The sequence below is a fragment of the Podarcis cretensis genome (assembly GCF_951804945.1).
Source record: "Podarcis cretensis genome assembly, chromosome: 6".
NCBI lineage: Eukaryota > Metazoa > Chordata > Lepidosauria > Squamata > Lacertidae > Podarcis > Podarcis cretensis.
In genome coordinates, this window is record NC_137175.1 from 71,263,916 (window position 1) to 71,278,686 (window position 14,771).

The following is a 14,771-nucleotide window of genomic DNA, read 5'->3' on the forward strand; positions in this document are numbered from 1 at the left end:
AGATTTTGCTACATTAATTAATCTCAAGGAATTATGGAGAAATTCAATTTTGTGTGTGTGGTGGAGAATACATTTAAATTAAGGTGCTGGCATTTTAAATTGAAGCTGATCTGGTGAGGTATTAAGGCAGTTGCTGTGATCAGATTACCAAATCGATTTTTGTCAACATTTCTGTCAAACAAATTTGATTTTGAGATCACTTATATAGCAGGCAGAAGCAGAATATAGATTATCTGCCCCAAACTTCAATGAAATAGGCAAAGGACCAAATAACTATACTAGTTATAGTTTTGTATTTAAGCTTATTTTCAGAAAAAGGTTTTATCAAATGGCATCATGCTTCCTGAACTTCCAAATAATTTCCCCCCCAAAATAAATATTGCAAGCATTTCACTAGTGTGAAAAAGGCAATTTAAATAGCAATGCTGCTTTTAATGTGTTGAAATAACTTAAATAAAAGGCAAGATCAGTACAGAGGATAATAAAAAAGATGCTTATCTGCAGGGCTGCAATCATGGGTTTTTTCTTTTTGTTTTTTAAGAATACAGCAAAAAATAAATTGCCTTTCTATTGCTCCAGTCTCATAATCATGGAACAAACAGGATGTGTGACCTGACTTTTGGGGAGGCTAGTGTATATGCAGAAACAGAATCCGATTCAGGCAGCGGCCTATTTCAGACATGGTAACTACTTATGCAGGTGCATAAGTAAAATCTGACCCATAGGAAATGTAGGCCAATAGATTTATCTTCCCTTGATTCCCCCCCCCCCCCGCCCCCGCTTTTATTGCAAAAAATAGATGGAAGAAGTCTGGTTCTTTTTCTGTTTGTGAACTAATCTGGCACAAATACAAGATGGGTGACACGTGGCTTGAGAGCAGTACATGTGAAAAGGAACTAGGAGTCTTGGTTGACCGCAAACTTGACATGAGCCAACAGTGTGACGTGGCAGCTAAAAAAGCCAATGCAATTCTGGTCTGCATCAATAGGAGTATAGCATCTAGATCAAGGGAAGTAATAGTGCCACTGTATTCTGCTCTGGTCAGACCTCACCTGGAGTACTGTGTCCAGTTCTGGGCACCACAGTTCAAGAAGGACACGGACAAACTGGAACGTGTCCAGAGGAGGGCAACCAAAGTGGTCAAAGGCCTGGAAACGATGCCTTATGAGGAACGGCTAAGGGAGCTGGGCATGTTTAGCCTGGAGAAGAGGAGGTTAAGGGGTGATATGATAGCCATGTTCAAATATATAAAAGGATGTCACATAGAGGAGGGAGAAAGGTTGTTTTCTGCTGCTCCAGAGAAGCGGACACGGAGCAATGGTTCCAAACTACAAGAAAGACGATTCCACCTAAACATTAGGAAGAACTTCGTGACAGTAAGAACTGTTCGACAGTGGAATTTGCTGCCAAGGAGTGTGGTGGAGTCTCCTTCTTTGGAGGTCTTTAAGCAGAGGCTTGACAACCATATGTCAGGAGTGCTCTGATGGTGTTTCCTGCTTGGCAGGGGGTTGGACTCGATGGCCCTTGTGGTCTCTTCCAACTCTATGATTTTATGATTCTAACTATATACTGACACAGTGTACATGTAGTCTTTAGTAGAGTTTGCCATATTACGAGCAAAGCAAATAATATGCAGAATCAGATTTCTATACAGTGATCTCCATGCTGGTTCAGATCATTTGCATATAAAGGGTGTCTTACTGGGTATAAAACTGCATTTGGCACTTGGAATTGCATCCCCACATATACATGCAATCTTTTGTATAGCCCCTGATGGCTACTTGGTGGAGTCAGCTTTAATCGATAGCCAGATCAGATAGCATGATTAACTTATCTCATGATGTGGGAGAGACAGTATGTCCTGTTCTGCATATGCATGCTTACCCCAGCACGTTTAGGTTTAAACTGCATGGTTGATATCCCAGATAAAGTCGGGAAATTATCACAGTCCAGGGACGCTTGCATATTTTATGTTACATGTGTATGTCAAGCTAACCAACATGGTGTCCTCCAGAGGTTGCTGAAGGCTGCCCTGCTGTATGCTCTATGGAAATGTGATGCCCCGTCATAGACATCAGGGGCAGGATAGGAATGCTGAATCCAATGCTATCTTTAGAAGGGTGTGGACTTGCCACCGGATCAGCAGTCCACACAGACAAATGCCTTGGTGGGCTTGCATGTCCAAATTTGTTGACCAGGGCCATGATTGGGAGAGGTAAGCTGGTTAGATATGCAGCATCTGACTGACATCCCACCTCACCCAGTCCCTGTGTATCTAGTTTAGAAGAAATCTTTTAGCATATTCCTTTGAAGAGCATACCGTAACTTCCTTTGCTTCCACTTGCACTTATGGCATCTCCCTACAGGACAGAAAGAACTTCAGCATAGTAGGTGCTGGGGACTTGCTCCTTTCATTCTGAGTAAAGGACCGTAGCTCATTGTGAACAGAGCACATGCTTTAAACGCAAAAGAACCCAGGTTCAATCCCTGACATCTCCAAGTAGTGGGGAAACTCCTGCCTGCAACCCAGGAGAGCCACTGTTTAACAGTGTTGACAATACTGATGGGCCAGTGGGCTTTCTTGATGCAAAGCAGCTTCCTGTACATTCTTATCTAAGACAAACTGAAGAGCATGCACACATTTTTTTATTATTAAAGCTCTCTGGCTGTGTTTACAGGCTGTGTACTTATTCAATCCCATCCCCCACCCCTCGTGGGCTGCCTTCAGATGTCATGTTTCCAATCAACTGGGAACAGGCCATATGCCTGTCTGTTTTGTTCTTCCTTTCATGCCATGCACTTAAACTGCTTAGTTTGATCAAACCATAGTTTGCCATTGTGCCTAAACTCTGCACGCTGTAGTTTAGAGCAAGCCCCCCCAAATGAGGAACTCAGGGAGGCTTGCATTTCTGGTTTGGAGGGCTTTCTCTGAACCACATTCTGCTGGGGCTGAGTGTAATGGCCAACTTCCTGGGTGCATTGGAGTGGCGGGAGCTTGCAAGCAGGCAGTATTCCAATATGCAAACCATGGTTTGAGGGTTCAGAAATGGAATACCTGAGTGCATCTTTGGTGTACACTTACATAGCTCTTAATTTCTCCTACATAAGTTGAAGCTCATCATTGGAATTAGTATCACTAGAGCTGTTGTAGTTGTTATTATTATTATTATTACAGTTACTTCAGATTTTATGACAAAATTCAAAGGAGGAAGTTCTGTCTGTATAGTCTGTGGAAACACTAGTGATCAGCTGAAAACAATGTAGAAGTGAATGTGCAAGAGCTCATACATGTGTGCGTGTTAAATGAGACTGAAAACTTGAGACGTGTGAGTGGTACTCACTTGTACAACAGGGCTCTCTTGGCTCCTTCTCACTGGAGAAATTGTCAAAATTCAGGAGGGAGGCTGTCTTACACAACTTAAAGTGCCTTTTCATTCTCACAATACACCCTTTCAATCCAAGCACACAAACACATGCACATGGTTTTCTTAAACTATGCCTCTAGCTGTCTATACATGCAATATTAGACTTAATGTTATTTGTTTAACATAAGTTAATTACTTAAATGCATCTGTTTTCATTACAGATCTTTTATATAAAGATTCTTCAGGTTAGATAAAACCATCCTAGAAACTAAGGTTGGTCACAGCAGCTAATTGACCTCAGTACTGCAATGAATAAAATAACTCCTGACAAATGTAAACATTGAAGTTTCCCTTGATTTGAAAGCTAATACGATAACAACTCTGTTAATGAAAGACCTTGGGCTTATTAGTTTGAGATTTTCAAATTAAGCGATTTACTTCCAAGAGTCCTGATTGTTTTAAAGCTGAACAAATGCTACTTTATAAGGTGATGATTTGGGGCGGGTGAATGATGCTTCACCTCTTCTCCTTCTGCATGCTCTCAGGCAGGCATGCACACCAGAATTGTTTAAATACCTGAAAACGTAATTTTAATTTGAACACTTTATGGATGTGTCAGATTCAAAACCCATGCTTCTAAATCTCTTCCTCTCCTTTTCTCCTGTTTTCCCAGAAGCTAAGCTAAACTATGGTGAAAAACAAGAGTGGGAGGGGGGGGACTATTTTCCTGGAAAAGGGAAGACTATAATATTTTATTGCAGTCTATCTACATAATAAATCCTTTTGATGTTTCTTAATACCTGATACATGGCAACCAAATTAATCACTTGACTTTCTGTCACCTGGATCTATACTGACAGTCATATTTGCACACTGTGGGTCTTTATTTATTCGGAAATGACTACATTGGATCTTTGATTCCAACCTGATACCCTTCAGGTGATTTGTTCTGCAACTCCTACCATTCCGGTTATGATCGAAAACAGCTGGGCAGTATGCAGTTACTGTGGAACTTCCCTCTAGACAGGTGTTTTAAGCTCTTAAAGGAATAGCAGAGCAGTCTAAAACGTCCAGGTACTGTGTTTCAGAGAGAGTTGCTTCAATGATACAATTATTTTGGGTTTCTACAGGGTATGTAGAACTAGCACAAACCAAATAGTTGTTTTCATATACTTTTACTATAGAGTTCCCTCCTAAGAGTTTATAAGCCCTACCAAGGCATATTTGAATGTGATATACAATCCTTGGAATTGAGGGGATAATTTGTCTCTCCTCTGCCCCGTCACTTTTCACCCTGCTCTCTTGCCTTTAACCCAGAGGCACCCAGAGCCAAGGTAACGCACCACAGCACTCAATCACTTATGTGGACTGGAGAACACAAGGACCAATTTCCTGTCACTGCTGTTTTCCTCATTCCTGTTTCATAGAAACCAGCTGTGTGATTACCAGTTTCTGTGCATTCTACAACACACTCTGGTGGCGAGGAGGTGGGTGGGGGGAGTGGTAATCTCCGCAGCTGCCTCAAAAACACAGCAGAATATCATGGGCAGCTCTGTCTCTGCTTAGGTCCACTCACTGAGTAGTGGGCCCCACCAGCCCTTCCCAGTTGCTGGGAAGGAATTGCTGTTCCCCACCACAGGGAATCTAAACTGTAAGGCTAGCTTCAGATTAAGAGCAGGAACAAGGTGCAACAAAGGGGGAATTACGGTAGTTTGCCTGCCCAGAGCTGTATGTAGATGGAATCTTAAAGTGTTTTCATTAAACTTTAGCTGCTCTTCCGGAGTGTGAACAAATTGTTATGAGGCTGATAACTTTGAGGTACTTCATAAGGCGGTTTTAAAGCACGTTTCTGACATACAGAAACTGAAAACATGTCTGCCGGGTTTTAACTTGAAGCTGCCTGCTTCTCCTCCCAGCCCTCATCTCAAGTCTGACTCATTTATTTCCATGGTAGTAAAGTTTGTACATTGTAAATATAGACTCTAATGTTCACATAAGATGCTTTTGTCTACAATATCCCTCTTGAAAAGAAGTTCCAGAATTGGCACGCTGGAGAAATATGCTCATGAGCAAGTATTCTGGCCATATTGTTAACCTGACCTGTAAACTGCTAGCTTCCCAGTTATACTCAACTGTATCATTTGTTATGATGATCCCGAATTTCCTTTTAATCTCTTGAGCCCTGTTGACTGCATTCTAGCTGTGAAATATTATGTGCTGTAAATGAAAGGTGGGGTGGGGGGAGGTTGCTGTTAACTGAAGGCTTACTATAAAAAGACGCACAGCCCTAGTTAGAAGCAAATAGCAAGATCCAAAATGTGTGGAAACGTAGCTCTAGGTGTGGACACTGCCACACCTTTAGTAAAATTTTGATGGCTGTATTGTGTTTGTGTATAAATAAACTGAAGTAGACAGGGTGTTCTCTGTACAGAAATGACCTCTGTTTAGGTAGGATTGCTATCTGTTTTGTGCCCAGGCTTGTTTCAATGACTTCCTGATTGTTATCCCTTTTACAGTAACGTGGTTACTGTGGAAACGCTTGCTTTGGAAAAATAGAATATTTGTGATAACATAAAAGGCTGGTTTCTCGCGCCCCCCCCCCCTCAAAAAAATAATGTGTGAGGGTTGTAAAAGCTGCTGGAGAATAAGCTTTTCTCATGGATGTTTGACAATAGCTGTTAATCCTGCAGCTGCAATGTGTTAAGCCCATAGGTCTTTATTGCTCTCGATTCTACTTGCTACTAACCAGTCTGACCAGGCCAGATACTGTTGGGCTTTCCTGTCCTGCAGCAGTCCTGTAGGGCTTGGGGTCTGTTGCCCATGAGGTCACTGGAATTTTTGGAGTCTCAAGTCTCAAAATAACTTCTGAGCCTAAATAACATCTGAGCCAAAGACAGAATGAAGGCACGTTCACAAACTGCAAGATGTCTGCCCTTTACTTCTGTGACTTTTGGGGGATTACTCTCATATACCACAGTGCATGTTTTGCTAGCACACATTAGGGTCATGCGTAAGGTGGAAAGCAAAGTCCATAGCTGCAGAACACATGTTCTCTCTGTGTTCTCAGACATGCAGAAGCCTGCAATTCTTGAAGTAGCTTTATTCCAAGGGCAAAGGAAGGGGAGAGGGAAAGGGGTCCTTTCGTATTAAAATATGTTTTCAGACCCATGAAGGTTCTGTATTGCTGGTTTGCCACAGTAGAAGCTGGGAGAGGACAATTTCATTAAGCTCACATACTTAGTTATCTTAGACTTTGAAAATGCAAGGGCAGGTGTGTGTGTGTGTGTGTGTGTGTGTGTGTAGAAAACAAGTAAGAGAACAAGAAGCAAGGTTTCTTTCCTCACCATCTGCCCAGGTAGCAGGAGTGAGGGAAGTCAGTAACATAAATACCTAAAACAATATAGGTGCTTTCATTGCTATTTAATTTGAGTCCAGCTGTGTTTTTCACGTCGTCTGTGTTAGGTTTTCTGCTTCTAGTGGAGACAGAGGTGCCCACCATGTGTGGACTCCAGGAGCTGGCATGCTGGCATGGTCCTTAAGGAGTTTTGCATAAAACTCTGAATTCTGTGTGTACATGAGAGCCAAAAGGAGGAAGAGGCAATTACTTCATAGCTCTTACCTCGGACTTGTGCAAATTTTTCTCATGGATTTTTTTACTTCTTTATTGCCTTATTGGGGCTGACTCTTCAGTATGAAATTATTTTCACAATAACAAGGGAGTATGTCAAACCACTGCCAGTATATGTTTAGCTGGTGCATGTTTCTATATTTAAAATTACAGAAATCTAAATTATTGCCATATACTTTCAGAATTTAGAAAATATGTCCCAGATATGTCTAAACTTAGTTGTTGTTTTTAAAGTAAATGCTCTTCCAAGTTTTACATATTTGTATAGCTAAAGGTTTTATTTCCATTATGATCAAATTATTCACTCATTAGAGTTGGGCTAAATTCACCATACATAATAAGCATAAAGAGGGCAGTTGTGGAATGATTTTACCTATAACTTGAAAGGAAACATTAAGAAGCTCTTTCCAGAAATCTTCACGTTATGAGTTCACATGTCAAATATTCACTAGTGCAGTACTTGCCGAATTCTTAAAAATTTTAATTGAAATAAGTTAACTGTACAGATTTTTCTTAAAAAGCTTTTCACAGGAGAATTATTTAGAACCCTGCTAAAAAACTTGTTTTCATTATTTATTTGAATTTTGCACATTTCCCATGTACTTACTTTCTTATGCTACTTGGACTTGCAGTCTGCTCTTAGACTTTGTAGCTGGAGGATAGAAACTATGTTAAATTAGCCCTTTCCCACATATACAGTTGTCTGATATGATTAATAAACAACAAACAATACGATTACAATGAGAGTTCCCAGATATATATATATATGAACTAGCTTCTTTTTTATCCCAAATTTTTACATGGGGAAAAAAGTGTGTGATTCATAGAGGATGAAGGAGATATGCACCCAAAAATATTTGTTCCTATCTTGCGATTTTTTTTTACAAAACAGTGCTATCTCATAATTGAGTAATGTGGCAAAGCAAATTATATCTTCCATCCTATCCCACTATGATCCTGTTCAGACCATCATATTATTTGGATTACTGTATAGCAAACAAGCTGTAGCAATCATCCTCTTCCTTCCCATGCAAAAGGAGGAGAGTGAATACTTCTACTTTCACTTTTGACTGAAACACTTTCCACTTTCACATGAACTGAAGGAGCTATAGTTACTAGACAGTTATCAAACCAGGATATCGAATTGTGGTTTAGGTGGTCATCTGAATCAAGACCAAAACAATGGGTTCATTATATTTTGGCTGTGGGTGTTGTATTCTAAATTTATTGAGTTGAATGTTTTGAAGTGTGTTATGGACTGTGGACAAATAGAAGTGTTGGAAAAGGAAGTAGCTATTTTGAAATCATCCAAGAAGACTGTATTACAGTTTCAGACACTCCAGAAAACTGCAATTGGAATTGGAATCTTGAGCAGCTAGTGTTATTTTCCATTATCATTCTGTGTAAAGATGTCTCTGATTTTTGGATAGGTTTAACATTTGTGGGTGTGCTAACCAAGTGATGGAATGTGGGTGTGAAGTTCAAGGCCATGATGTAGTCTGGTTATAAGTGTATGGGGGGGGCGGCGGACACAACTGCACATATAGCTTTTTTGTGTATTTCCTCTTCCGGCACTTAAGTTGCTGAACAAGCAAGTTGCTTTTCTGTTCAGAATATGGCATGACAGCTCAAAAGTGTGCTTGGTTGCTGTGGAGATGTCAAATCTTCGGCTGCACATGCAGGTCCCCCCCCCCCCACGTTACATATATCTTTGTTGGTTTGCAGCCAATGAAATTTCATCTTAATATGCATGACTAAATATGCAGTTTGGGGGGCAAGTGGTAAGTCTTTTCAATCAGCACAACTGCTATATAAATGGCATACTTGGTTTCTTCTAAGATTTTAGCATATAATATATTTATATATGTATTGGTATCCCTGGACACCTGTTGCTTTAAATTATTACCGAAGTCCTCTTCCCAAGATAACTTATGTACCCTTTTTTTCAGTGTACAGTACAATACTTTACAATTCTTACCTGTTGGTTCTTTAAGTGAAATTGTGTGTGTTCATTTGGTTGCTTTTTATACAGTAAAAATTGTGGTGTAGTCTGCTTTGACAACATGGGAGGTATGATGTATACTGATGCCCATTTCCTAGGGAAGAGAAGGGTGGGAAAGGAGCTGGGGTGGGATGAATTTGATTTCATGTGCCTCATATGGAAAATACGTAAACCCTTTTTCTCTTTCTTTCTTTCTTTTCATCACATCTATGCGGGTGAATGTTCCTACAAATCCTTGGTGAAACCTTTAGAAACCTTTGGTATGCTCATTCTTTCATTAGAGCCCAAAGTCATTGACTGTACTATAAAATTAGGAAAAGGAGGACAATCCAATTATAAAACTAAGATATTGCTAAAATGTGCACTTGGGGTGGACGGCTAGTGGTAGGTCATCTTCACATTTGAAAAGTCTTCATGTATTTTACACAATTTTCTTCTTTTCACACACTCAAACTCATTTAGATCCCTAATACTATGCCACATTTAACTTTCTTTCACTTGAATTGGAGTGGAATTTCAAAGGAAGCAATTTCCTTAAATTGTGATGTAGGCCCAGGATCTAATGAATTGCACAACTAGTTCATTAATCTCCTTTCCCCACCAGTGCCACACTACAATGTGTCCACTGCAGGTGGATCTAACCAGGCAATAATCTTCCAAAACATAGGATGTTACTCCTGTTCTGGCCACCTCAGACCAGGATTCCCTAACTGTTCTGCCCTGAGATAAGTAACCCTCACTTAGGAATACGGAATTTTTACAGAATAGCCTGCTGTGGTTTGGCTAATAATAATGTTCAAATGCTTAAAATGTAGAAGTAATTGACTTTTTATTTTTGTGCACATTTTACATGGGGTGTACAGAATATCACCTGAAATGCAAAATTAGTACTTTAAGATAGTCTCTGACTGTGGGCATCTCTAATGTGCAATTTTGTAACCCTATGTTTTGCCTTTGCTTGCAGTAATGCTGTGCACTTGATTCTTCAGCTTGCAAACAGCCTTTAAGCAAAAGTGATGCATTCTATTAAGGAGAACTGTTTGCTCTCCAAATAGCAACAGGGCACTTTTGTTAACTTTACAATCTGCCGCCAGTTCATCTTAGAGGGATCTGCATCACCTTAAAGCCTGCTCGCGTGTCCAGTGGTGTGGCCTGTTAGATTTTAAACTAGTTTAAGCAAACTTGTGCTGAAATTGTAATTCATAAGCTTTAGAGAGCTGTTAGATCTACTGTAGAAACCTTGCTTCTTATTTAGCGTGTGAGTTGAAGAGTTATGAGTTTTCACTGGCACTTCGTAAAGCAGCCTTAAAATAATTTCAGATCGCTTTCGATACTTTAGTGAATTGTTCTAAGCATCACATTTTCGTTTTTGCTTACAGTGAAAGAGTTCCTAGCCAAAGCCAAAGAAGACTTTTTAAGAAAATGGGAAAGCCCCCCTCAGGTAACAAAACCCAATTTAACTACCATTTTCTTGCAATTTAGTCTTTCATGTTTGGGAATAAAGGAAGGCACTCTTATATGTGATACAGTTGTGATAATTCCTGGAAAAAAATAATTAGGTTCTGTGCAGGAAACTTTTAATGATGTCTTCATCCCATGCACCTGTTTTTGTGTGTACTTAAAAGTGGCAAACAGTTGTTCAGTAGTGAATGTGGAGAGTGACTGTTTAACCAAATAAATGGTCTTCATTGGTTACTTAGTTTCCTCACAGAGACCTTACTAACTATGTTTTCATGTGACAATAAGCTGGGCTTTCTGATTCATCACAATTTATGTTAAACACTGGTTGGTTATTTCCTAACAACAACGAAACATGGCTTATGACGTCAGAACATGGCCACAGGTAACCTAGTGGTGATATTTGAGCTTTCTTGCGGAGCTCTGTTTGTTGCATTGTCATAGATGGAACAGGAGGCCTGTTCAGATTGGGGCCTAATACTAATAACTCTCTATCACCATAGCTCTTAACTTCTGTTTAACTGTATTGCTTGGACTTCAATCCCACATGACTCTTGTCTACCACTTGTTATAGGCTGCATGAGAGTTTTTGTGTCTCCTAGATCCATCAGCTCTTTGAGAAAAGTTTAATATATTAAAACTCTGTTAACCGTGATTGGGGAAGTGTCAAGATGTCTTTCAACTGTAACAGGCTCCAGATTCTAGCCCCTTAAATGTCTTAAGTCAGTGGGAGGTATTTAATTCTGTGCGAGAAGAAAACATATCAGGTCAGAACTGAGGTGGAGCGAAGCCAGCTCATCTCTGTACACTCCATTCCTCCCCAGTCATACTGGAACTGTAGTGTGTACTTGTCCCTAACAGGAAATAAGGGTGCTTGCCCTCAGAAACATGGTTTTGACCGAGAAAAAGGCCAAGTTGGTGCATTTTTAAAAAACAGTTAAATACTTAATTGTGTGCAACCAGCCTCTGCTGCTGCCTAGTAAGAATTAGTATTTCTATTTTGTAAAGGGTATTTTCCACTTTACAAAATATATTGTATTTTTTCCCTCTAGTACTAATACTGTTAACAAAAAATATGGTGAATTACATGAAATCCAGCCAATAGCTATTTCACATTTTTCATTTATGATTGCAACAGAATATGGTTGACATCCTTCTTGATGAATTAACACACACTGTGTCCAGAGGGTGTATGAGCAGAAGGTGGCTTGCACAATGATCTTTCTTTTCTCCTCCTGTAGCATCCTTACACTGGGGGGGGGGGCTACAGGGTTTCCTGACTTTTTGGATAATATTTCTCAAGAAGGGAGAAAGGAGCTATAGGAGAGAGATGGAGAACAGAAAGATCATATGACCTTTTATGGCTGCTGTTATATTTATAACTGAAGTTACAAAAACGTTTATCTTTTTATACTTGGAATATCTCAGTATCTTGTTTTGTGTTCATGTAGAATACTGCTGGTTTAGATGACTTTGAGAGGCTAAAAACACTTGGAACCGGATCATTTGGCAGAGTCATGCTGGTGAAACACAAATCCACAGAGCAGTATTATGCCATGAAGATACTGGATAAACAAAAAGTTGGTATATTTTTTATTATAATAATCTACTGTCTTTGTTGAACACTAATATTTGTGTTCTGTTTCATTAGGGTGGAGCAACATCTATTTTTCCTGAAGTTTGCCTTATGGAAGTAATAGTCATTTACTGACAGTGGAAGCCAATTTGGGCACTTTACCTTTTGTTTTGTTTTGAAATACTTAATGGATATCATAACTGCAAACTGCCTGTGAAGTTTTTTATTGGCATTTTTTTTTAAAGAACACTATTTCTAAGTTAAGATTTTTGCACTCAAAGTGGATACTAAAAGTGATACAAAAATAGAATGCAGTATTTTAGTGTCCTTAATCTTAGCATGCATATCCTGTTATGCATATGATTTTTTTGCTCATGCAGATTACTCAATTTCAACTGGATATATTCTTTTGTACTCTCACAGTAAATAGCTTGATCCTTCATTCTCTCCCAGGAATAAAGATTATGCAAATGTATATATATTCTACCTTTCTGTAATATTGGGCAGTGAAGTCGCCTTCCTACTTACTAAATATGAAGGGGATATATATATATATATATATATATATATATATATATATATATATATTCATTCTTGCTTTTTGCTGCTTAATATTTGCAAGGGCCTACCTAAAATCTTTTAAAAGAAGTAAGCAATTCTCTTAAATGAGCATTGGAAAATAGCTGGCTGATACAGCGTGATCCACTTTTTAAGCTAGCCATTGCTACTCATTTGACTACATTGATAGCTTACGTTCTATTCACAAGCATCTTGCATTTCTCCAGTTATCTTGTATCAGGGAGCAGTACTAGATAAGAAGGGAGTATTTTTAGTTTGGTGTTTTAATATAGTCTAGCAGCTGCAAATTTGGAAGGGAGTTGGCATGTGGCAAATCAACACCCCACAGGCTAGTTTCAATAATATAGACAGACATTAATACACAAATTATGAATACCAGCATGAAATCTCAAGCAATGTACATGTTTTCCATACCAGATTGTTATTTTTATTGTACTTTTATGATTCAAAAATAGACCCATCTGTTTTGAGCTTCATTTTGCCCAAAGTTAAGAACTGGGTTCTCAAAATTAAAAACCTCAGCTAACATTCACATTTCCATATGTAGTGGAATAATTATTCATCAGAGCTATACTTTTGTAATCCATGTTGCAGGCAGCTTGCCCAGCCTTTGGGGAGATCCAGGTCCTTTCAGACATTTTGGGTGCCCATTTGGGCTTACAGTAGTGGTTTTCAACCAGTATGCCATGGCACCCTGGGGTGTCTTGAATGGTGGTCAAGGGTGCCGTAGGCAACAATGGCCCCTGTCCCTCTTTCCTTCCCTCCCTCCTCTGATGTCCTTTTGGGTCTCTGCCTCCCAAAGGCTTGCACAGCTGTTTGTTGCAGCAGCCCTGGCTACAAGCTCCCCAGGCGAATGGTGCCTCAGGAGCTGGCAAGGGGGTGCTTCCCAGGCCCCCGTGGGGCAATGTAAGGAGGCACCTCTCTTTGGGGATGTGGGGGTGGGGCAGCTCAGAGACCAGGGGCGGAAGCTGCAGCTGCCCAGAGGACTCCCAAGGAGACAGGTGAGGAGGCTGAAGGGGTGACATAACTGGGTTCCTGAGCCCCCCAGGGGGTGCTGCAGAAAGAATGTAGTTGGTCAAGGGAGCCGTGGACTCAAAAAGCACGAAAACCTCTGGCTTACAGTGATTTCAGATCAATGCCCAAACCTCTGCACTTCTAACAGTGGCATGTGTAGAGTGAATGCACAACTGTGTGTGTCCCATGTTCTTCTGCTAAGGCGCCTAATAACAGTAGAGCCTTGCTGGTATCTCCTGTGCTATGCTTGCCTCTCTTCCTTTCCCCCATGGCCCCTCCTCTTTTCCATTGCTGCCTGCTTGCCATGGATCAAGTTAATCTTTAATTGGAAAGCGATCTTATGTGCAAGCAAGCCATGTCCTTACTTTTTCAGGCACAGTTCTCTTGAGCCCCTTGCCGGTGGTTAATATTAGTGCTGAGTAACACACAGTGTTTACGGTCTGCACTAAGCTCCTTCGCCACCACCCATCACTTTTCCTTTCGCCCCCAAGGAGCTGTAAAATGCTCCTTGTGAAGCAGGGAAACTGCTGCTCTTGTGGAAGCTGCCTGGGCATTTTAGAATCCTGGTTTCCTATGGAAGATTGCCCTCTAGCTTGTAGATGGCATTCCAAATGGTGACAAGAGGCTGTTATCCCACACCTCCTCCTTGCATATTGACATTGATTTTGAACAGCTGGAGAAGGAAGGCTACGTAAGGGGAGGAATGAGGCGGCCTGTGGGCCCTTTCTGCACACAGTTGTGACACTTTTCACTACGTCCTTGCTGCCCGTCCTTTGCTGCAGTTTACGGATCTGTCCTGAAAATTACTATGCACCAGTTTGCCACAAGTTTGAATTTCTATCAGTTATCTTATGCACATGTAAGACTTTGCCCCAGGACCATCATTTGTAGCCATGCATGTGCAAGAAAATGGTTCCCAAAATTTATAGACGTTGGACATTATTCGGTAACGTGCAGAGAGGTGACATCTGATTATACAAAAGCTTGCATTAGGCTGTTTGTGTTAGGGCTTGGCTTGGATGTTCTCCGAGCCTCTGGCAGCTGCTTATCCATGAGGAGATCTTGTACATCTGCAAGGAAAAAAGGCATTCCTTCAGAAAGACACTGATCAGGCGCTAGCCACATAGCCATTTCAGCCAGCTGCATGGG

The 14,771-nt window shown here is 40.4% G+C and overlaps 1 protein-coding gene across 3 annotated transcripts in view; it reads left to right on the forward strand.

The window, feature by feature from the left end:
• The window catches only part of PRKACB (protein kinase cAMP-activated catalytic subunit beta), a 57,661-nt gene that overhangs the window by 30,872 nt on the left and 12,018 nt on the right, over nucleotides 1–14,771 (forward strand). For all 3 annotated transcript variants that reach the window (XM_079981619.1, XM_079981618.1, XM_079981620.1), the window contains exons 2-3: nucleotides 10,375–10,436; nucleotides 11,905–12,033. In XM_079981619.1, the coding sequence (XP_079837745.1) occupies nucleotides 10,375–10,436; nucleotides 11,905–12,033 (191 nt within the window). The remainder of the gene's footprint in view (nucleotides 1–10,374; nucleotides 10,437–11,904; nucleotides 12,034–14,771) is intronic.